This window comes from Copadichromis virginalis, linkage group LG20 (assembly GCF_057382275.1).
Source record: "Copadichromis virginalis isolate Kocher_CV1m ecotype Utaka linkage group LG20, C_Virginalis_male_GT1.1, whole genome shotgun sequence".
Lineage (NCBI taxonomy): Eukaryota > Metazoa > Chordata > Actinopteri > Cichliformes > Cichlidae > Copadichromis > Copadichromis virginalis.
Genome location: NC_140637.1, coordinates 8,926,986 through 8,951,297, shown reverse-complemented (window position 1 = coordinate 8,951,297; position 24,312 = coordinate 8,926,986). Strand labels below are relative to the sequence as shown.

At 44.6% G+C, this 24,312-nt stretch overlaps 1 protein-coding gene across 2 annotated transcripts in view; it reads left to right on the top strand.

Moving 5' to 3' along the window:
• The first annotated feature begins 327 nt into the window (after positions 1-327).
• The window catches only part of celsr3 (cadherin, EGF LAG seven-pass G-type receptor 3), a 130,088-nt gene continuing 106,103 nt past the window's right edge, over positions 328-24,312 (top strand). For both annotated transcript variants that reach the window (XM_085443180.1, XM_085443179.1), the window contains exon 1: positions 328-6,377. In XM_085443180.1, coding sequence (XP_085299306.1) covers positions 764-6,377 — 5,614 coding nt within the window. In that variant the 5' untranslated portion in view covers positions 328-763. The remainder of the gene's footprint in view (positions 6,378-24,312) is intronic.

The following is a 24,312-nucleotide window of genomic DNA, read 5'->3' as shown; positions in this document are numbered from 1 at the left end:
AAATGAAATAAATTCAAAGTCTAATTTCTAGGACTTCATTGCTGAAGTCCTAGAAGGTGAAAGGTGACAGACCTGGGGGGAAATGTGTTAGGACGACAGTACGGCAGCTGATACGGCGATGACGGCGAGATTGTGTAAGATAAGGGTTTTTTTCTAGCTCATATTCCAGTTGTGGACATGGCGACCGCCGCGGGTGCTGTGTAACAGCCCTGCGCACCGGAGCCAACCATTATCAGAGAGAGAGAGAGAGGGGCTATAGAGATGCAAGCAATAGGGGGAGGGGTGGAAAAGGAGAGAGGAGGAGAGCGTGATTGTGTGAGTGTGTGTGGATGGGTGGATAGTAGCTTGCCACAGCCACTGCTAGAGGAGCGCGCACACACATACGTGCGGACTCACACACACACTCTGAAGGCTAGTGTGTGAGCCAGCCAGTCAGTCAGTCGGTGTGAGTGTGTGAGCCATGTTGGATGTGAATGAACGGGAGGAGAGATGCTGCTGCCGCGCCGCTCCTAACGCTCAGACCTCCAGCTCCACGGACCACAGCGGGTAGATGCCAACTCTCCAGGCCGACAGAGAGACGGGGGAGCCTGGGGGAAGGTGTCGGGCGGTGCTGGCGGTCCTGGAACTGGCCACATAGCCGGAACGAAGGACAGAGAGAAGTAACGGGGGAGAAGGGAAGGCACACTCGTGAGAGAGAAAGAGAGAATAGGCAGAGGTGGAAGAGGGAGAAAGGAGGGGAGACACAGAGAAAGGAGAAGACTAAATGGCTGCACCGCTACCGGGCTTTACCCCGCTCCTGCTCTCATCTCTGGCACTCCACCTGCTTCTCCTCGGCCCTTTGTTCGCCTTCACCCCGGGGACGGTGAATACAGGAGGAGTTTCCAACAGATGGATCCCGGGCCTCTGCTATCGAGACGCCGGTAAAGTGAGCCAGCAGCAACAGCAACACCAGTGCGAGGAGGCAAGGGAGTCGCCGAGGGGCAGCTGGAATCTACGCCCAAGCAGGTGGACCGTGGAGCGGATACAGAGAGAGGGATGCTCGGGAGTGCAGCGCGCGGGAGAGACGCTGAGAGGATATCTGCGCTATGGAGCGAAGGGGAGGCGGAAAGAAGGACCGAAAGGAGTCGGGACGTTTTGGAAGACTGCAGACCGCCCTCCGGCTCCATCGCCACCTACTCTCCAACTCCACCCCGGTATTAGGAGCAGGTTGAACTCCGATGGCGTCGGTGGAGGAGAGAGAGTGGAAAGAGGAAGGCTGGGCAGAAAGGGCGTTGTTTCACCTCCCACTTCACCTGTTTCCACCCCCTCGCTGGTTCAAAACGGTAAAAAACGGGCAGTACAAAGGACTAGAGCGTGCGCGCAACGGTGGCCGGCGTCGCGACCACACCTCGCCAAACGTGGTGCCGCCGGAGCCTTTGTGCACGCCTCTGGCCTGAACGGGGCACCCGGAAGTGGAGGGAGGAGAGGGGGAGAGGTGAGGGAGAGGGCTCCTGAGGTGAAGAGACTGCTTGCTGCATGGTGCTCCCCGACACACTGGCCGTGCCCCTACAAACCACCCCTCTCCGTGGCCAGCATTCCCTCACCTGGCCTCGTCCCAGCTGGTTTCTCTCACTGCATTCATTCTCTTTCTGGATACATTTCACCCCAAGCTGATGCTTCAAACACATTCAAACCTACTTTTACCAACAATCCAGACTGTGTCCGGGCATCTCAATTGGATTGCGTGTGTAATTTTCACAACATTCAGCAACAGCTAGTTTACAGGAACGGCAACAAGGCGAAGCGCTGGGATGGCTCAGTCAGCGTGAACAGGAGGGCTGGTAATTGTTCTCATTTGGGCTGGCATAATGTTATCGATCCCAACAGAAGCAGGGAGAGGGGTGACGATAGCAGTTTGACGGGGTGCATTAGAGAGAATGGAGGAGGGCCGAGAGGTGGGGGAGATGAGGGGAGGGAAGCATACAGGTGTAGCGCGCTGGAGGAGATTAGCAATCTAGGTTGTTGGTTACCTCCTCTCTGTGAAGCAAGGTCTAAGCGTGCCAGAGTTATTCATGAAAGGAAGGAAAGAGAGGTAAATGATGGGAGAGGGGGAGGGATGAGCCACAGCAGCAAACACATTCATTTATCTAATTATCCGGATAATGGTTTGGCTTTTCTGATACTGAAGCTCTCGTGTAGTACTGATAATGAGCTTCAGCGGGGGAAATCAGCACCAGGAACCGAGGGGCAGAGCAGTCAAACCCGGAGAGAGAGCAGGGCGGACAGGGTGGGTCCCAGTGGTGGCTCTGGTTGTTTAGACAGAGAAGAAATGGGGGGTGGATATTTAGCTGAATTTACGACACCCGAGGGAGGCATAGCTCCGAGGAAGCGCCTCATCCAAATTGCCCTCAGCAGCATTATTTCAGAGACGCCCTGCCAGCAGTCCCCATCCAACAAAACCACAGTCCCCCAAAACGCGTCAAAATACTCTGAATACTCTGGCTCTGAAGTTACTGAAACAGCGCCCACTCAAACAGAAACAGACGAGAGCTGGGAAAGTGGGAGACGAGTCACAGCGCTCAGTCTGTCTGCTGGAAAAGTGAGAGCAACTTCAGAGACACAGTCTGCCGGTGACTCAGGCTTTTCCTCGCCTGCTAAGTTTCCCGCTACATCTCCCAGTCACTCTGAAGCAGCAGTGCAGCCTGCAGCAGAGTACCTGTCGCTCGTCTCGGCAGTTAACCTGACCACATGGTCTGCGCGTTCGCTACACTCCCCCCGTGTAGAGGAGCTTTCAGCACGACGGACAGCTCCTCCAGACGCTGAGCGCGTGTTTTTGTGGAGCAAGTCCAACACTAATAATAATAATAATAATAATAATAATAATAATAATAATAATAATAATGAGGAAGAGGAGAGAGGCGGCGGGGGAAATAGATATGAGTCTGAAATAGAAAATTCGCTGTGGCCTGGTCAAACGCAGTGGGAAAGCGCACAGAGAGCGATGGCTCACCCAGGATGCTCTGGTAGCATTTCCACTGACTGCTCAGCTACCGCGCGCGAGGACGGTGCACATATGCAATTAAAACCCGGTAAGCAAGTGCCACTAGAGCCCGAAGGTGTCGGACAGGCAACGGGGCGGCAGATGGGAGATAAAGGAGAAAGGCAGAGGGAGGAAGAGGGCTTTGAGGGGTCCGCTGTTGCTGTTGCCTCTGTTTGGGGAGGAAAATTACAGGTGGGGGAGGGCCAGAGAGAGGCGCGGCTGATGGGAGGGAGAGAAACAGGGGCAGAGGAGGAGGAGTGGGAGAGGGGAAGGAGAATAACAAAGGCAAGCCAGGCAGAGGAGAATGAGGCAAAGGGAGAGAAGGGTCAGGACAGGGGCAGTAGCACCACCATCACACAGCCAGATAGCAAAATAGGGAAGAAAGAAAGCCAGGGGGATGAAAGCCACCAGGGAGGAGGCAGAGGGGAGGTGGAGGGGAAGGAAAAGAAAAAGCACAGTTCAAGGGGAGAGAGGAGCCTGGAACGACTGATAATCGTAGCAGATGATGATACCTCACAGGGAGAGACTGAGAGAAAGATTTTCATGCCATGGTCTCGCTCGAAACGTGCAGCCAATAGGCATCCCCATTTCTCCCAGTACACCTACCAAGTACATGTGGCTGAAAACCAGCCGCCTGGCACATCAGTGATCATCATGTCCGCCTCAGACCCAGATGGAGGAGATGCAGGCAGGCTGAGCTACACAATGGCTCCGTTGATGAACAGTCGATCATCCGACTACTTCCACATTCACCCAGACACCGGCCTCATCACCTCCACTCAGATTCTTGACCGAGAGCATATGGACCTACATTACTTCCGGGTCACAGCGACTGATCATGGCTCCCCTCGCCTCTCTGGCACCACAATGGTGTCCATCACTGTTTCAGACCGGAATGATCACTCTCCTATATTTGAGCAGTCAGAGTACAGGGAGACGATTAGGGAGAATGTGGAGGAAGGCTATCCCATACTACAGCTGAGAGCGACTGATTCAGACTCCCCATCCAATGCCAATATTCGTTACCGGTTTGTTGGTGATTCAGCTACAATGGCACGGGCGGCCTTTGAGATTGACCCTCGCTCTGGCCTCATTACAACCCGTGGGTCAGTGGACCGGGAAACGAATGAACACTACACCCTGCAGGTGGAAGCCAGCGACCAGGGGAAAGATCCGGGGCCCCGCTCTGCTACCGTTAAAGTTTTCATCACCGTGCTGGATGAAAATGACAATGTGCCACAGTTCAGTGAGAAACGCTATGTGGTGGCAGTGAAGGAGAATGTCAGGCCTCATTCTGAAATTCTCCGTGTCAGCGCCACAGACCGGGACAAAGATAGTAATGCTGTTGTTCACTACAACATCATCAGTGGCAACAGCCGTGGGCAGTTTTCCATTGACAGCGTCACTGGTGAGATCCAGGTGGTGGCACCACTAGACTATGAGGCCGAACGAGAGTACACGCTCCGCGTTCGTGCACAGGACAACGGGCGGCCACCTCTTTCTAACAACACTGGGATTGTCAGCGTCCAAGTGACAGACGTCAACGACAATCCGCCCATCTTTGTCTCCACACCATTTCAGGCATCAGTGCTTGAGAGCGCTCCGATTGGTAGTTCAATCCTCCACATCCAGGCCATTGATACAGATTCTGGTGACAATGCTCGTCTGGAGTACAGGCTAACTGGCACAAGCTCTGACACCCCATTTGTTATCAATGCTGCAACAGGCTGGGTCACCGTAAAGTCTATTCTTGATAGAGAATCTGTGGAGCACTACTTTTTTGGTGTGGAGGCCAGGGATTATGGCATGCCCCCTCTTTCCGCTACAGCCAGTGTGACTATAACAGTGATGGATGTTAATGACAACCGCCCTGAGTTCCTCCAAAAGGAGTACTATGTCAGACTGAACGAGGACGCAGCGGTTGGCACCAGCGTAGTGACTGTCACAGCTGTCGATCGTGACGTCAACAGTGCCGTGACCTACCAGATAACAGGAGGAAACACCAGAAACCGCTTTGCTATCAGCACGGCGGGAGGGGGTGGGCTTCTCTCTCTAGCTCTCCCACTGGACTACAAACAGGAGCGGCGCTACGTTCTCACTGTCACTGCCTCAGACAGAACCCTCCATGACACCTGTCAGGTGCACGTCAACATCACAGACGCCAACACACACCGCCCTGTTTTCCAAAGCGCCCATTACTCTGTTAGTGTGAACGAGGACCAGCCACCTGGAAGCACCATAGTCGTGATCAGTGCCACAGACGACGATGTTGGCGAGAATGCTCGAATCACGTACTTCCTCGAGGACAATATCCCGCAATTTCGCATCGACCCAGCAACAGGAGCCATAACACTCCAGGCAGAGCTTGACTATGAAGACCAGATGACCTACACGTTGGCTATAACAGCCAAAGACAACGGCATACCGCAGAAATCCGACACGACATACGTTGAGGTGAATGTTAATGATGTCAATGACAACGCTCCTCAGTTCCTCAGTCCCAGGTATCAGGGAACAGTGAGTGAAGATGCCCCTTCCTACACCAGTATTCTCCAAATCTCAGCCACCGATCGGGATGCACACGCCAACGGTCGTGTTCAATACACCTTCCAAAACGGTGAGGATGGGGGTGGAGACTTTACCATTGAACCAAAATCTGGGATCGTCCGAAATAGCAGACGTTTGGATCGCGAGAACGTGCCATTCTATGAGCTCACTGCTTACGCTGTTGATCGCGGTGTACCCTCTCAGCAAACTCCTGTCCACATCCAGGTGACAGTCCTCGATGTGAATGACAACGCCCCTGTATTCCCCGCTGATGACTTTGAGGTTTTAGTAAAAGAAAACAGTGCTGTGGGTTCTGTGGTGGCACAGATAACAGCCACCGACCCTGATGAGGGTGCCAATGCTCAGATCATGTACCAAATTGTAGAGGGCAACATCCCAGAGATCTTCCAGATGGACATCTTTTCAGGAGAGCTCACGTCACTCATTGATCTTGACTATGAGACACGCAACGAGTATGTCATTGTGGTCCAGGCCACGTCAGCACCTTTAGTCAGCCGTGCTACTGTCCGAATCCGATTAATGGACCAGAACGACAACAGGCCAACTCTACAAGACTTTCAAATCATTTTCAACAACTTTGTGTCCAATCGGTCCAACAGTTTCCCCACCGGGGTAATAGGGAGGGTACCTGCCCACGATCCTGACGTGTCAGACAGACTGTACTACACCATCGAAAGGGGGAATGAGCTTCACCTGCTGCTCCTGAATCACACCAGCGGAGAGATCCGACTGAGCCGAAAACTGGATAACAACAGGCCGCTGGTGGCTCCCATGCTGATCTCCGTCACGGGTAAGAGACCATGAAGGGAAAAAAGTGAGAGAAGGGAGGGAGGGTGCATGTGTGTGAGTGTGTGTTTGCAGTCAGTTTAGGTTGCTCTGCAGCTTTATTCAGTGTAAAAAATATTGTGACGATAAGGAGTCCAACGCCACAGGTTTGTAAGTGAGTGAGAAAGTGGGATGACAAGGCTGCATGCCACTTGGCTGAGCTCTTTGCATTACTTCTACCTTTTCCTTTTGCGTCTTTCTTTTGTCCTTATCAAAGATACATGTTTTAAAAAGTATTTTTAAGTCTGAAACCCATCCCATGTGCATGTATGCCATGCTGACACAATGATTTACTGGAGACAAAGCCAAAAAAGAGTAGTATAGACAGATAAAAGAGAAATATTGATCGAAATCGAGCTGTTATTCAGGTTACATTTACCTGATAGAATGCGAGATAACAGACTGATGTTGGCCTAACACATTTTCAAAGTGTAGTGAGAAAGACATGTTTTCTGTGTAATGGGGACTTTCTGTGGAAACGAAAACACAACTGAGCAGTGAAAACTTTCAAAGATGGGCTGCTGAGGATAATCTTTAATGTGATGTCATATCTAATTTTTGTATCAGTCACCATGGTTGCCATTTTTCCAGACTGTTGTTAGCGTTTGGCGTAAAACTGGCGTTTTGTTTTAGGCATTTTTCTTGGTAGAATGGGAACTGCGTGTAGTTATAAGCAGAGATCAATATCACAGCACTGCAAACACCGTTTGATTGGCAGGATCCAGGCTAAGTGCAGTCCAAGTTGCCATAGCAATTTTGCACAATTAAAAATCTATCGAGCCGGGAATCGAGAGCGTGCATGACTCTGACAGGAAGAGTCAGATATCCCTGATATCCCATTAAATTGTCTTACTGCTTCGCAAATGTGCTGTCTCTCCTGATGACATATGCCACAGGATCACCTCCGTCAGCTTCTCAGCATAACTTGTTCATCACGCAGCCGTGAGATGCGCTGAAGAACGAGATTAAACTGAATTCCTGTTTTGTTTTGTATTTTTCTTAAATTAATATTTTAAGATTTTTTTTCACACTTTGTTGATTGTTTGTGTGTATTTCTCTCTTAGCTTCGGGATAAAAGAATAAAGCCCTTTTAGGGAGGCAGTAAAGATACTGATGTTAATGATCAAAGCCTTTTGAACACAAAGAAAGGGAAGAGGAAAAGAAACGAGTGCAGCATTGTTGTTTTAAGGACCTGGATAGTGCTGTGTTTGTATTCTGTCACAAAACATTAGTAGATGAATGCTGGCTGGGGACTGTGTGTGACCTCCTACCCTATTTACACTGTTCTGATACCAGCAATGATCACGGTTTATACATATTCCACTTGATGTCATTTTGGATGAGCGAGTGAGGGATCCATTGAGCAAAGAAGGAAGTAAGAGGAATGAGTAAATTAAAGCAAACAATCAAGAAATAAGTGATGGAGGAAGTGAAGGGATGAACATGGCTGAGTGAATGAGTCACTCATAGTAGAGCTGTGGGCGTGAGATAACTATATTAAGGATATCTGTTCTCAGTGACATCATACAGGTCCAAGACTAGAAGAAACGATCTGAGCCAGAGCATTTGGAGCAGTCTGAAGCTTCAGCTTGTACACACACTGACCTCAGTATTTATGACTTTGGCCATGTTTAATATTGTAACAACAAAACTCATAATTCACAATATTTGAAATTTAAAACCCAATATTACGTTCTTAACTTACATATGATCATAATAACTGCTCTTTTAATGTAGGATAGACATAATGTCCTAGGATGAGGTCCTGGGCTGAATTGTTATCTCAGTCCGCCCCTGTCACACTCAATTTAAACTGAAGATTAAAAAGAAAAATCATTAAAAAAGGCCGATTGGGTCAATAAATAAGTCACTGAGTAAATGAGCTGGAGTGTGAGCAAAAGTGCAAGTGAACAAAGGAATTAATATGAATTTGCGCGTTTTTAACAAATGAACTAACTTGCGATTAAAGAGGAGCAACGGTGAGTAAGTGAAGAAGTCTGGCAACAAGCAAAACCGCTGAGTGTGTGTGTGTCACAACTGCATGTATGTTTGTATATTTGTGTGCATTCACCCTTGTCTCCATTGGTGTCTCACAGTGTGCGCTCAGCTCGCTTGAACCAGACTTATGGATTCATTTCCAATTTTCTCACTGTGTTTCTCTCACGATGAGCATGCTTTGCCCTCTCTCCTCGTTCCTCTCTCTCCCCTCTCTCCATTGCTCCAGGATTTGACAGTTATGAGATTATAATGAAACAACAGTCAGCCAGAGTCAAGCTCGGAGCAAAGCTGTCACTTTCATTGTGTGCTGTGTGTTATCTGTGACTGCCCGTCCCTCCTCTACCCACCCCTTTCTTCTCCTTCTCCTTTTATTCTACCCATCTTTGGGTGGATGAATGAATTCTTCATTTTCATCCTTTGTAATAATTCTTCTGTCCATTTTTGTGGCTTTCCTTACTCAGTTTCTCCCTCTTTCTTTCCCTTCGTCCTCTCTTTTCTTCTTCTTTTCTGTTTCCCTCCTTTCCCTTATTCCATATTCACTCATGTGTTATCCTCTCCTCCTCTTCAGTTTCCCTCCTGGCATTCCTCACCTAACTCTCATGGGCTGTTCCTCTTCCATGGTGAAACCCTTTCAGCTCTGCTCTTCACTTCATTTCTCCTCTTTTCAGTTTTCCTCTTTCCCTCCTCCCTCTCCTGGTGCGTGGCTGTGCATGTACTGAATGTGTTGTATACTATCAGCAGGCGTGTGCGAGTGTAGTTTATGTCTGTGCTTCAACAGCTTTTCTTCCTACTCATGCTTGCGCATTATTTGCGTGTGTACAGCACTTCTGTGTGCTTCTGTGTTCATAAGTACGTGTGTGTACTCTCAGGTGGCTCAAAGCATTGCACTTGAGGGTGTATTCATATCTTCTCAATGAATAATATCTATGTACGCCAGAGTTCTGGGACGTCTCTCCTCTCTCTGCCCGTCTTGCTTTCTTACTTCCTCACTCGTCCATACTTTCTTTCCTCGCTGTCTTTGTCTTCCTTTTCCATTTCACTCTCATGCTGTCTTTGAGTTTGTCTCAGTCTGTCGGTTCTCTGGGTAATTCTTGTGTTCGTAGAGATTAAACACACCATTCATGCGCGTGCTGACAACAGTTTAAGGACACACGAACACACATGCATAAAACTGGCTTTAGGGTCAGCTGGTTGTGGCAGCAATAGCACTGTTTGGCACCCCAACAGGATCAGTTCAAGGTGCCCTTGAGCAAAGTAACCCCCACCCCCCAACTGCTCCTGTAGCCAGCAGCAGAGACTGTGCTTGTACTGGCAAACTCCCAGTAGTGAATGTGTGTAGCAGTTTTGATGGCACACCAGAGCTTCACTGGAACAGCAAACTCCAGTCTGAGACAAAGACACCATGGCGTCATCATGTTTGAAGGAGTTTGTTGAATAAAGTAAAACCTCTGATACTTCATAAAATGAATGATGGCTAAATTCTATTTTACTGCTTCAATTTCAGGGTTTTGCTATTTTACAAGTTAATGCTGAAATTACTAAATTATATACTACTTGCACCGTGAAAGCTAAACAATAACCCAAATGAGACTGTAAAGCAAAAAAAACAAAACAAAAACAAAAAAAGGAGTTAGTGATAATTATTGGCATATTTGTCACTGTATACACATTGTATACACTTTAGATTCACTTTAGAAATTAAGGATGTATTGATAGTGATGTATTGACTGCACAGATGTTGTGAGCTGGGGCAGTTTGTGTTGTGGATAGTTGGAGCACTGACATACTCGTATGACATTTACTGTGATTGTGGTACATGGAAGACACACGTGCACTGGCGACTTCATCAGTTACATCAATACTGCTTTATAGTTTTTTGTTGCATGCTTTCAACAAGTTTGAGATGATTTGAGCTTCATGACCCGATGTGTTGTACACTGGATACTCAGGTCAAGAATATGTTGTTGGCCTTTAAACAACAGTCATGTAGTACAAAGGAGCTCAAAGTGTGCCAAGAAAATATCCCCAACACCATTACACCACCAGCCTGCACTTTTAAAACAAGGATGGAAGTATCCGTGCTTTCATGTTGTTTACACAAAATTGTGATTGTGATGTGAATGTTGTAGAAGAAATCAAGATTCATAAAATCAGGCATTATCTGTTCTAAGTCGATAGAGGTTGCTGCCAGTGTGGTCTTCAGCTGCTGTAGCACATCTGCTTCAAGGTTTGCTGTGCTGGGTTCAGAGATGCTCTTCTGCAAACCTTGGTTGTGGTGAGCGGATATTTGAGTAGTGGTTGCCTTCTTATCAGTTTGTAGCAGTTCTTCTCTGACCTCTGGCAGCAACAAGGCATTTTATTCCATAGAACCGCCGCTCCCTGGATGTTCCCTCTTAGTCAGATGACTCTCTGTGAATGTTAGAGATGTCTGTGGAGGAAAATCCCAGCTGATCAGCAGTTTCTGAAATACTCAGTCCAGCCCGTCTGTCACCAACAACCACGTCATGTTCAGAGTCACTTAAATCACTTTTCTTCCTCGTTCTGATGCGTGGTTTGAACTTTAGCAGGTTATCCCGACCATGTCTATATCCTTAAATGCACTGTGTAGCTGCCACGTGATTGGCTGATTTTTGCATAAATGAGCATTAAAGCAGTTGTACCTAATGAAGTGGCTTTGTGAATGTATAGGAACTTCCACTAAACTGATTTTACCCTGGAGCTTTGTAATGCATGCGTTAGCAACTAACAAACCAAACCCAAATTCGATTACATCAACGTAAACATACATACACGAGTTTAATTTATTTTGTGGTGCATATGGCGTGGTGAATAAACATGTATCATATAAAGTACAGTATAGCAAGCGTACACAGATCAAATCAAATCAAATCAAATCACTTTTATTGTCACATCACATGTGCAGGCACACTGGCACAGCACATGCGAGTGAAATTCTTGTGTGCGAGCCCCACAAGCAACAGAGATGTGCAAACACAACAACACAAACGAGCAAAATACAAGAATGGCCAACCTGAAACTAATAAATATATGTACAATATATAATAGTGTATGCATTTCTGGATGTGTATACTAAATATTTTCCTACGTGTGTGTGTGTGTGTGGTGTGTGTGTGTGTATGCACATTTTTACAAATTAAATAGTTAAAAAAAAATTAAAAAAATAAATAAATAATAATAATAATAATAATAATAATAATAATAATAATAATAATAAAATATATAAAATATACAGAGTTGAATATGTGCAAAACAAGTGGCATTTATATACAGTGTGGAGTGCATAATGTTGAAGTTCCAGTAGTGAAGCTGAGGTGTCTATGACGTGTTCAGCAGTCTGATGGCCTGATGGAAGAAGCTGTCTCTCAGTCTGCTGGTACGGGACCGGATGCTGCAGAACCTCCTTCCTGATGGAAGTAGTCTGAACAGTTTATGGCTGGGGTGACTGGAGTCCTTGATGATCCTCCCCGCTTTCCTCAGGCACCGCTTCCTGTAGATGTCTTGGAGGGAGGGAAGCTCACCTCCAATTATCCGTTCAGAGCACCGCACTACTCGCTGGAGAGCTTTGCAGTTGTAGGCGGTGCTGTTGCCATACCAGGTGGTGATGCATCCAGTGAGGATGCTCTCAATGGCACAGTGATAGAAGGTCCTGAGGATGCGGGGGCTCATGCCGAATCTTTTCAGTCTCCTGAGAAAGAAGAGGCGCTGCTGGGCCTTCTTCACTGTTTTGTTTGTGTGTACTGACCACGTAAGATCCTCAGCCAGATGTACACCAAGGAACCGGAAGCTGCTCACTCTCTCCACAGCAGCGCCGTTGATGGTGATGGGGGTGTGTACTTCTCTGCACCTCCGGAAGTCCACTATCAACTCCTTTGTCTTTGCGACGTTGAGGGTGAGATGGTTGTCTTGACACCAGTGGGTCAGGGCGCTGACCTCCTCCCTGTAAGCTGTCTCATCACCGTTGGTGATAAGACCCACCACTGTAGTGTCGTCCGCAAACTTCACGATGATGTTGGAGTTGTTAGTGGCTGTGCAGTCGTAGGTGTAGAGTGAGTACAGGAGAGGGCTCAGTACACACCCCTGTGGAGCACCAGTGTTCAGTGTGATGGGGGATGAGGTGATGCTGCCCAGTCTGACCACCTGGCGTCTGTCAGACAGGAAGCTAAGGATCCAGCTGCAGAGGGAGCTGCTCAGTCCTAGATCCTGCAGTTTCCTGTCCAGCTTCGAGGGAACGATGGTATTGAATGCTGAGCTGTAATCTACAAACAGCATTCTCACATACGTGTCTCTCTTCTCCAGGTGTGACAGGGCAGTATGTAGTGTCAGGGCTATGGCATCATCAGTGGACCTGTTGTGGCGGTATGCAAACTGTAGAGGGTCCAGTGAGTCGGGTAGTGCAGAGCAGATGAAGTCCCTGACCAGCTTCTCGAAGCATTTGCTTACGATGGGGGTCAGGGCTACAGGTCGCCAGTCGTTCAATGAGGAGATGGTGGAGGATTTGGGTACAGGGACGATGGTGGCCATTTTGAAGCAGGCTGGGACTACAGACAGAGAGAGGGAAAGGTTGAAGATGTGTGTGAACACTCCAGCCAGCTGAGCCGCGCATGACCTGAGGACGCGGCCGGGAATCCCGTCCGGACCAGTAGCTTTGCGTGCGTTCACCTTCCTGAAGCACTTCCGCACATCCTCCTCAGACACAGTGTGCGCACTGACGTCATCCGCGGTGCGCACACTGTCCGGTCTCATGGTGTTCGCTGTGTCGAATCTAGCGTAGAATACGTTTAGATCCTCACATAGAGAGGCCGTGGTCTGCGGTGTGCTGGTTTTCCCTCTAAAGTCTGTGATCGTGTTTAGTCCCTGCCACATACTCCGAGGGTTGTCAAACTGTTGCTCCACCCTGTCCCTGTACTCACGTTTGGCTGCTTTGATCGTCTTCCGGAGTTGGTAATGTGCGTGTTTGTAGTCCGATGTGTTCGCGGAGGCAAAGGCGGTGTTCCGTGCCGCCAGTGCCGCGCGAACATCTCCGTTAATCCAGGGTTTTTGATTTGGGAAGGATTTGACTGTTCTGGATGGGACGACATCTTCCACGCATTTCCTGATAAATCCACAGACTGAGTCTGTGTATTCATCAATGTCTCTGGCGGCCACGTGAAACATTTCCCAGTCCGCGTGATCAAAACAGTCCCGCAGCGCAGACTCCGAGGTCAGTGCACAGTGAATTCACTTACTGTACATAGGTCACTGCACTGATGTTAACTATAATCTCACAGATGAGTACACTGATGTTTCACGTGTCAGGCACATTTACATGGAGGTCTGCTGAGAAATCTAAATGCCCCAGAGCATATGCATTTTAATGTTTATTTTTTACTATATTATAATGTGTTTTTACACAGTGTTATAACCCCTGAGGTAAAACAAAAATGGAGTCTACATCATTCATATTTCATCACTATTGTTGATGTCATGGTTGAAATCTGTTCTTGCTGTTCCTATTTTTTTTTTTTTTTTGCCTTTTCTATTTTTTCTATTCCACATGTAGCAGGTCTTTTAGAGGAAAATACCCAAATTGTGCTGATGAACAAAATTATTGTTTAAGTAGTTTTCAATGGCATGACATTATTTCATAGTGTTTTATATTTAGATTACATTTACAGCTCACTACACAACTACTGCCATTCTTCTTCTTCTTCTTTTTAATTCTGCACACAACTATTTCGGTCACTTTTATGTGTCTTCCAGGAATCGAAGTAATAAATATCTTCTTCTATGAGATTGACTGACTCACGAGTATGCCTTGGAGCAAAGCTTTCTAGTGTCACAACCTGGCTCAGAAGGGCCATGACTAAAGGAGGAGGCACGCTGTTTATCAAACGCAGCCAAAAAATAAAGCTTGAAGATCAGAAAAATCTGTTGTGCAGCACCTGCATTAGATTGAAATTGTGTGCGTGTGTGTATCATGAGAGAATGAAAAGACAGAACCATAAAGAAGCACGGCAGAAGAGCCAAAGATGTGCAAACATCAGTTTTATAGACTGGGAACACTGGGTGTCCTCCAAGTGTTTAACCCTGAAGTTTGCCTTCAGACATATTTGGATCATGTCATCTAAATGAGTCATTATGTAGCGTAAAATCAGCTTTATTACCTCCTGCCGTGGTTATCCGATCATGGGAAGCTATGCTGATGTTTTTTGCTAAACCATACACATTACTCGCAAGACACACACGGAGCATGAGCGTGTACAAAATGGGCTCAAACCCATATCATCATGAGTCCATGACATGTACAAAAGCCCATTTACCATCCACACTGTGCTACACATACAGTACATAGCTAACCACAATGTAGCACTTTAGAAAAAACTTCCACCAACCCATTAAAGTCCATTAGATGTCCTCTAAATGTCTCAGTCCGAGCATAAGACTGTGGAGTGTCACATACTTTCTTCTCAGGGCGATGCAGAGCCAGATGGCAGGTTTCTCCGGTGGGTAATTAGTGTCATGTAATCATGACATTAAACCTGTAATCTGGACAGGTTTTCATACTGGCCAGTTTCTGTCCCATGTTTCATATCAGTATGTTTTTAAGCTTTGCTCAGCTCTTAATTATGTCACAATTGCAGATATTGGGAAATACAGGTGGTGACTTGTTTTGACGTAAGACCAGTGTTTGTTTATGAGCATTCGTCTGATTTCATGCAGTGGCTTTTCGCTCAGTGAACGTCAGAGACATTTAGTGGTGGATATTAGCTATTTTATGCAAATAAACAGATTAATGAATTGCAGCTGTGTCTGTTCCCCAAGCTTTCATATTTGCAGGATTTGCAGTGAAGGATATTTTAAATGTCAGGTTACTTTGCAGTCATGCAGCTCTACAGGTTTCCACCTGGGATCTGCCCTTTATGAATGAAGTCCACTTGATACATATCTTTCTCTCTCTGCTAAGAGTGTGGTTTGAGTGGCAGAATAACTGCTACAAAACAGCGATAAACAAGGCAGCATTATGCACAGGAGGATTTCCGAGGACATGAAAGAATATTCTGACAGACATTTTTACGGAGTTGAGAGCATTACAAATTCATGCTCCCCGTTGAAGGACTTGCAGCTGCTCTGGGACTCCTCTGTTCCTGAAATCTGCTTTTTACACCTTTTTTTGGCACCTACACTCATTCTGAGCAGCCTAACATGAAAACCTGTCCACTTAAAAACGTCTTGTTAAGATACGTCTGTGAAGGTTCTCAGTCATCCAGGTCATCGTAGTCAAAGGAGCTTGCAAAGAAAAGCATCTGAACTTCTTTAAGTTGCTTGAAGATGTTTCACCTCTCATCTGAGAAGCTTCTAAGGTCAATTGGTGGGGAGTCCCAGATTTATTAAGATACCTATTAAGATACCTTCTTATACTGGAGACACATAGTTCTTATCTGTCAATATCTGTCCAGAAAAGAGCTTGAAATAACACAATTTTAAGGCTGAAACTGGTGTAGATTAACCTTTTATAATGGAGGAGCAAAAATCGAATCTTGACATGCAGCCAATTTCTCCAAAACGTCTTGAGCACCCAGTCCTCCACAAGTTTTTTCTTTGAATGCTTGTAACGATTCCTTTTCGCTGAAGAAGAAACATAAAACTCATTAGAAGTTCATCGCGAAACTTCAAGTCTCCTAACCTTTGAGGCATGAAGGAGCCAAGTACTGAATGGCAAGAGGAATCATAAGATTTCATAAACAGCAGGGCTTTTTTATGACCTATTTAAGCTCATCTGGGGCTAAAGGAGGATGAGAAAGCACAAACTGGAACATGCTAGAATTTCGGTGCTATGTTTAGCGTTGACTCATCAATAAATCATTACCGCATTAGGTTTACGACTCTAACAGGATTATTGTAAACAAACAAGATCACTGCAAGGGGAGAAGCTGGACAGTAACCCAGCCTCTCGAGATGCAGAGTTGGATTTAAAAAGGATGTAGCAGGCTGTTTGGTACCACCTTTGGGACAGCTCGGGATTGCTGTCACTTTTTATAGTGGGGGAAATAATTAGTTGATCTCCTGGTGAATCTGTAAGTTTGCAGTCTCTTATTTTTATGCTCATTTCATTTTAATGGAGAGGGACCAAATAGTTAACATTACACAAAAGTTATGAATTGATTTGGATGTCATTGACTAAAATAAGCATTTGATCTCCAAGCCAAACATGACTTAGCACTTGGTGGAGAAACCCTTGCTAGTGAGCACAGTGGTAAGATATTTGTTTGTAGTTGCTCATCAGATTTGTGCACATCTTAGGAGGGATTTTGGTCCACTCCTCTTTACAGAAAGCTCTGATTCCTTCAGGTTTCTTTGCTGCCAGCCGTCAACTTTAAGTCTGTATAGACACTCCTCTGGCTGTATGTTTTAAGTCATTGTCATGCTGAGAGACCCATCTGCAACACTTCAGTGTTCTGCATGAGGAAAGGAGGTTCCTGTCCAACATTTTATGTTAAACTGGCCCCTCAATTTATGCTGTACCTTCAGCATAATGTTTTCACCTCCATGCTTGACTGTTGGGATGGCGTTCTGTAGGAAATACGCAGAATTTGTCTTCCCCCAAACACAAGAGCTCATCTGTGCCAGAATTCTGACTGGGTTGTAGGGGATCAAATACATATTTCACTCAATGACTCAATTAATTTATAACTTTTATATAATGTGTTTTCTCTGGATTTTTGGATGATATTCTGTCTAGAGACTGTTCATTTCTTTGGATGTGAGCAAACTAACAAATTTGTTGCAGTGGGGGATCAAATAATTTTCCCCCCACTGCACATGAACTGAACTGAAATATACTTATGATGGCGTTTCAAATTTGACCTCATACGAACACGTTTGTTATTAATTGGTACTCGGGTGATCAGCTTTGATCACATGGTGCTCCGTAATTGTATCCCTGAATTATTAGCGAAGGAATTGTGAATCACAAGGATATGACACATAATGCTGATCTTGTAAACAGGGTTTTAATTGGTAGTTAGTTGTCACTGCGTTCTCTAATTCTTTGGGCATGTTCAGGTTGGCTGCGTTTTGGGTTGGCTCTAATTATCCCTGCATTAATTTGGATTTGGTCCGGGTATATGTCACACCAACCCACAGAGGTTTATTTGGCATGGATTGTCTTCCATGCCATAATTTAGGATTACATTTTGACTGTATAATTTATGCTTTTCTGTTTTCAGCTTTTCTCTCCTGATTGACGCTGCAGTAACGAGAAAAGACATGACACATGGTGCAATTGGACTAATAAATAGACACAGACACATTTGATTTTTTTTCTTAATTTGATTTCAATCTTACCATATGGAACTTGTCTTTAATGTATTTCTCATACATATTTATTCCATTATCTACTAGAAAATTGTGTTATGTAATGCTTATATGTGTATTTTTGTGGCCCATATTGAATCATAACAAATCTCTGAAATAGAATTTGAAAAGATGAAGTTATACATATAAATTTGGTTTAATTCAGAACAGATGTCCATAACTTGGGGGTTTATTATTGCATGCAACTAACCCTTATGCTAACTAGGTAAGTACCTACACCTGGAGCATTTTTCATTTGCATTTTGCTGGTTAAGCTCCTATCTGTTTCTCCATCTGGAGGTGGGGGTGGATGTTGACTTGCAGAATTATTTGGAAAAAACTGCACAAAAAAGCCAGCAAAAAGCGCTGATATGAACACTACATGATGTTGAAGTTGAAGCAATCACAGGGTCTTCTACTGAGAGCATAGTTTCCACTACCTTTTCTCTTTACGTTAAAAGCCGAGTACCAGTAATTATAATTTAAAGCATTAGTGAGCATTCTCTCTACATGTGTTTCAATGATTGGCGTACATAAGTAAGCGTCACAGTTGTCCTTATTGCTGCCCCTACTGTGCTGAGTGGACCATTACTGCTGCACTATTACACCGCCCCACAGGAGCAATTGTTTGGAAAATTTAAATTTGGGATCTTCTCAGCTGACAGACGGTCCTAACAGTGATAAGAGCAATGAAAAGCTCCAACAGACACACCCAACCTCAGGAGCTGACTTTAATAGGACAGCAACTGTGCAGTCATAATGCTACGTTCCAAAAACAGCAAATTATTTAACATAAAAGCTGCACCGGGCAGTACCCACAAAGCTCTTTTTTATACCCTTCACTTATTCCCACTCAAACATAACCTTTCTGTTTGTTGCACATCTGCGAGAAAGAGCTGAAAAAGATGTGGGATAAATCTGCAGGATGGAGGACGATGGCTGCTGCTACAAACAGCTGCTAACCAATGTCCCGTCTGCATGTCACCGAGGTCACTGCGGATTTCTTTATAAGTACAATAAGCATGAGGGGATGTACAAATGTGATATGGGCTAAAAAGCGAGACGTGCATGTGTATCTGGTTGAATGTAAAGGATTAGAGCTTCTGTTGTTAAAGGGCGGTTTAACCCATCATGCTGCTGATGGTGCTGCGTGAGCTCGTGTGTTTGTGCGTGTTTTTTTCAAGCTGTGTTCCACTTTACACTGAAAATAATGAGTGCCCAGACCTCAGGGGCGGAAAGGCTTTAACAAAGAAACAGAGTGCAGAAATCAGCTGTCAAGCCAACGCCTGCGTGCATGTGATTGGTAATGATGCATACATCCTGTTTTTCACGCCTGTATTATTTTATCAGCATTAATATACGGGCTCCCTCTCTATTTACTGTTTTATTTGTGTGCGAGCGCCACTTTGCCCGTCTGTACTCTCGCGCGCGCCCTGGGAGGCGAGTCATTACATTTAGGTGACTGTGCTTCAGACGTTCTTTCCCGCGCTCTGGTAGCAACTTCAGAGAATTTATGTGTGTTCGAAAAAGGCACCATTTGTTCAGCAGCTACCGCGCCTATTTATTTTCCTGACCTGAGGGCATCTTACGCAGCTTAAAAAGTCCACACAATTTTTTTGTTACTTAGCGTTTCGAAATTTCAGTCTGCCCTTGTATTTTGTTAAGGCTTTCTGAGGAGGGTGAACGTGGAGGAGAGAGAGGAAAAAAGGGCAAACAGAGGGATGTGACAACACAGTGTGAAATGGGATTTAAACCCTTGTGGTTGTGAATACATGGGCTGTGAAGTAATGGGCTGAAGGCACCATGACAGCATTTAGCGTTTCGGAGATGTGGCATATGGCTTTTGTTCAGTGGAAATCCAATTTGAGTGTTTTGGGTGTTGCATGGTTGCTGTAATATATCTCCCCTTTTGGGTTTTTTCTTTTAATCTCAACTCCATTTACAGTATTGGGAGTGCATACAGTTTGAGCCAGACACTTAACAATGGCAGTGCTAATGCCATGTGTGAATGAATTAACCGTGCGCGGATTTGAACGACTAACCTTGCCAGTGTCAGTGTTTGCACACATAGCCACAATGAAAATAAAGAGAAAAATTTATTTATGTCTGCATATACGTATGCCACAATCCTCCATTCAAATGCCGCCTTTTAAAATAAATATTGAGTGTCCATCTGTAAGACATTAACTTAAATCACTATATGCTTATGTAACTTAATGGGTGTTTTCTCCATCAGCGGCAATGCGACGATTCTGAATGCAAGAGACATGAATCATATAGTCTAAATACAAAAGAACAGTTTACTTTTACAGCACGTTCAAGTTCTTTAAGACACGTGGTCTAATATCCAGTGACTAAAAGCATCAACAAAATAAATATTACACTACAGTACTGTGCAAAGGTCTCAAGCTGCCCCTCACTTTTTTAATATATGGGTATCAGATGCAGTGACTTATTGAAATGTGCATGAAAGTCAGAACTCTTCTTTGGATGTTTCTGCCTTTTGTTCTGTTTTCTGTCAAGATGATCAGACACCGCTTTAATAATGTTGAGGTCCAAGCTCTTGGAGACCAATCCATGACTGATAGAGTTCTTTTGTGTGTTTTGGTATTCTTTTACTGTGTTTGGGATCATTGTCATTATGAAAAATGAAGCTGTTTTCGGTCAAACACTTTCCCATTATATTGCATTTGGATAAAAACCCGACGATACCTTTCTGTTTTAATTATTCCATCAATTTTGACAAGATCTCCAACACCACTGGCTGAAATGCATCAGCAAACCATGAGAGATCATCCACTGTGTTTTACACATGCCTGTAGACACTCAGTGTTGCATCACTCTCTTGTCTTCCGTGCGTATTGGCAACAATTTAAACCAAATTCATCACTCTATAAGACCTGTATGTGGTTAGTCTTGTCTGATTTGGCATACCTCAGCTTCTTGATTGACAATCTTCCACTGAGATCATTTGATGAGGCTTCAGTGAACGGTAAAAGGATCACCAGAAGGGCCAGATGCTCAGGTCCTGGAGCTCTCAGGTGCTGCGTCACATGTTTGCTGGATTCCTCAAATTTTTTGAGGACACACTGCACAACAAGATATGCCAAAGTTTTTTAGCCAATAGATCTTTGGGGATCACCTTGTTGGTGCAAAAATGTTCTACCTGTCAAACATCGTTTGCAGTTTCGGTCAAAGAAATTAGATCAAATTATGTTCTCATTTCAAACAAAAGCAGCTGAAGAAAACTTTGAAAAACCTCCAGCAAGCCTGTAGAACTACAGTATTGCTCAAGACCATGTTAAAAAATTACCAGACTTTTGCACAGTGCCCTGTCTCCACATACTAACTCAGTGCAGTCTGTTATACATACTTATATATGCACGATCTGATATTGTCGTGTTGGTGTTGTTCCCAGATCAACATAGTAAATGTTGTTCCAGGATCAACATTGCAAGTGACCAATCAGAATGTTGTGACGTCATACTTTTGCGACTTCGGGAAAAACCGCCGTAAAACAAAAAACTGTACTTAAGCTGCGAGAAACCGCCTCTGTCCGCCGATCAACGGACCCTGACCCTAACCCTTTAATAAACGCTAAGCAGAATTGATATTGTCCTTGCAACATTGGAATTTCATAAATGCATGAATGGCTTGGCGCGCCAAAGAATAACGTCACAACAATGTGATTGGTCATTTGCAATGTTGATCCTGGAACAACATAGTAAATGTTTTTCCAGGAACAACACCAACACGACGATATCAGATCATCCCTTATGCCACATACTTATATAAACTATAATATTCCCATTTCTTCACTTTTATATTTTATATTCCCATCGACTTCCACAGGATCACCAAGGCAGCCCTCCAAAACACTTAACGTCCCACTATAAAACTACAAAAGTATGTCACTGATATTTCCATTTGCTTTTCAAAACACCTGCGCGTTTTGTGATCTTTTTTTTAAAAAAAGAATGAAGTCCATCCGAGCAGTATCTCCAAACTTTTGGTGATGTGACTGTCCTCTTCAAGGAAAATGCCTGGGCTCTGCTTTGTTGCCTATCCTTCTTCCAAGTATGGCAGCTTTTGAAAATGCTTCTAGGACTGTTTTTTAACTTCAGCTGTGGGTTTCAATTGTACGCTACTTTGCAGACTATTTCCGTCCGGATTTCCAGGAAGCGAGCTTAGGATGCTCTGACATTCAAGATCCTTTGAGTGTGCTATTAGTCAGGCTACCTGGTGCAGTGAGATAGCACTGAACCCCTTCAACCCTTTGAAACGCTGGGGACCCACAAAGCATCTTAGAACCAGAGCACCGATCGGAGACCAGCCTCTCTTTCACGGTGTGTTCATGTTCAGGAATCCATGGGACCACACTGATGATTTCTGATCAGTGTGTTTATTCTTAGAGCCTTTATGCACGCCATCCCCAAACTCTCCACCCTCTTTGAAGTGCAGACACACGAAAGGGGAAAACGTTGGCTCAAAGCCCAAAGGAGCCATGAGAGCTTGCAAACACATCTCCAAGTTGTTATTTACAAAATGCTTTGTTTTCCCATGGTCCGAAAGATGCCAAAATAACCCTCCATTTGTGGCGTTTTCAGTTTGGAGACTATAAATGTTTCATTGTTTCTATGTGAGCTAAAGTGCTGTGGCGTGAAGACATGGTGATGCATTAGTTATGACTTCCTGGCTTACAGGGGAAGATTACCTTTACTCTCTCACCAACAAATCCTGCTCCGTAACCAAGTGGAAGACACAAAGAGGATCAGTTCAAAATTACACATCAGGGTCGCAGAGTTATGATGCCTGACGTCTTAGAGTTGTGGGAGGAATTTAAAGGACAGTAAGTCACTTGTGGTCAGGTTTGATAAACTGTTACTTTCACACAGCGGGTTGTGTCTGTTTACACTTTCTTTCTATCTTAAATTGAACTCAACATCAATAGATTCCTTTAGTTGTAGAAGTCAGACTTGAGGTGAAGTCAAGAATTCAGACGTGGCAGAAATATTCTTTGACTCAAGACTCATTTGACTCAAACAGCCCAGATTTCTCACTCATTTATTAGTTGCAACTTTTAGCCAAACTCGAGTTAGGATGCCAGGTCACGTACCTGTATAGAGCTGACCTTACAGAAGGAGGTGATTAGTGAAACGACCTACTCTGTCAGCACACGGGCACGGTTTGCTGTCGTAATTGGTCGTAACAGTTGTGCATGCTGAATTGCTGCTCTTTTCAAGCTCAGTATGTCTGTGTAGAGCGATGCGTGAAGAGCCTCGTGCTAAGTGCATGCTACCCAGATTATTTAAAGTAACGAGAAGAGCCAAATGAAGATGTTTTCTGTGTACATTTATGTGTGTCTGCCAGGTTTAGCGCACTGCATTGTCTGCTGGGGGGTTGATGCTAAAACCTTCAAGACAAACAGGCAGTGGTACTATTGATTGTTTCATTTGAGACTGTTAAATGATTTGTTCAGTTGTCAGATGTTCCTGTTTGAATGCCACTGTTGTCCCCAGTGGGCCAATGAAGGAGGTTCCTAGGAGGCAGTGAAAATATTCAGCGTGTCTGGCAGATGAAATTGTTTTGTTTTTTCCTGTCAGAAAACATTTGAGAATACAGTTTGCAGGAGGCTAACACGATATGACTATTAAACACATAGCAGTATGAAAAAAAAAATCAAACAAATCAATCGAGGCTTCTGTCAAGTCTTTGTGGTGCAATCTCACAGGTTCCCCATCAATATGATCAATAATAAAAGGGCATGAAGCAGCTGTGGAAAAAAGGTCAAATAATCAGATGAACGGTCACATGTATTCTCCTTTTTTGTTCAAATTAGACATCTGTTTTGTAGAGAATGTTTGTACATTTGTTTTACTTTTGCCTCTGCCTTTTTATTACCTGTGCCAGGAAGTTGTGTTTTTCATAGCATATGCATTTGCGTGTGCATGTCATCATTTCATGTCTTTGAACGCGTGATCTCGAGAAGTTTTAAATGAATTCTGTTTAAACTTCATAAGGTTGTAGAGTGGGGTCATCTTAACAATCCGTTAAAATTTGGTTTACACCAAAGTCTTCAGGGTCAACGTGATTGATGATTTATTGGTCGAAAATGGACCAAAACCCATTTAACCTAGAAACTATGATTCTTACAAGTGTGATGTGTATTGTCTACATATACAAAGTACCATATAAGGATTTAAAATATGATGTCACATTTGACCTCTGACCACTCCTTCAAGGTCAGTAGATTAATCTGATGTTTCTCACTGCCATCGTTTGTACTGACAACATATAGGAATATAGGGAATGATAAATGGGGATTTTAAACATAATGTTACTTGGTGTTTATTACTATTTTAACATTTAAAAAGATAATACTAAACAATGAAATGAATGCTACTCAAAAAACTGTACTTAAAATTCTGTCAATAGGCTTTAACAGAAAAAATAAAAGTCTGCATTTCCAAATGGATTTTTTTCACTTCAAACTTCTTAAAATATGTTGAAAAAAAACCCCCACAATGCTATTCCACTCCTTGGTTGAG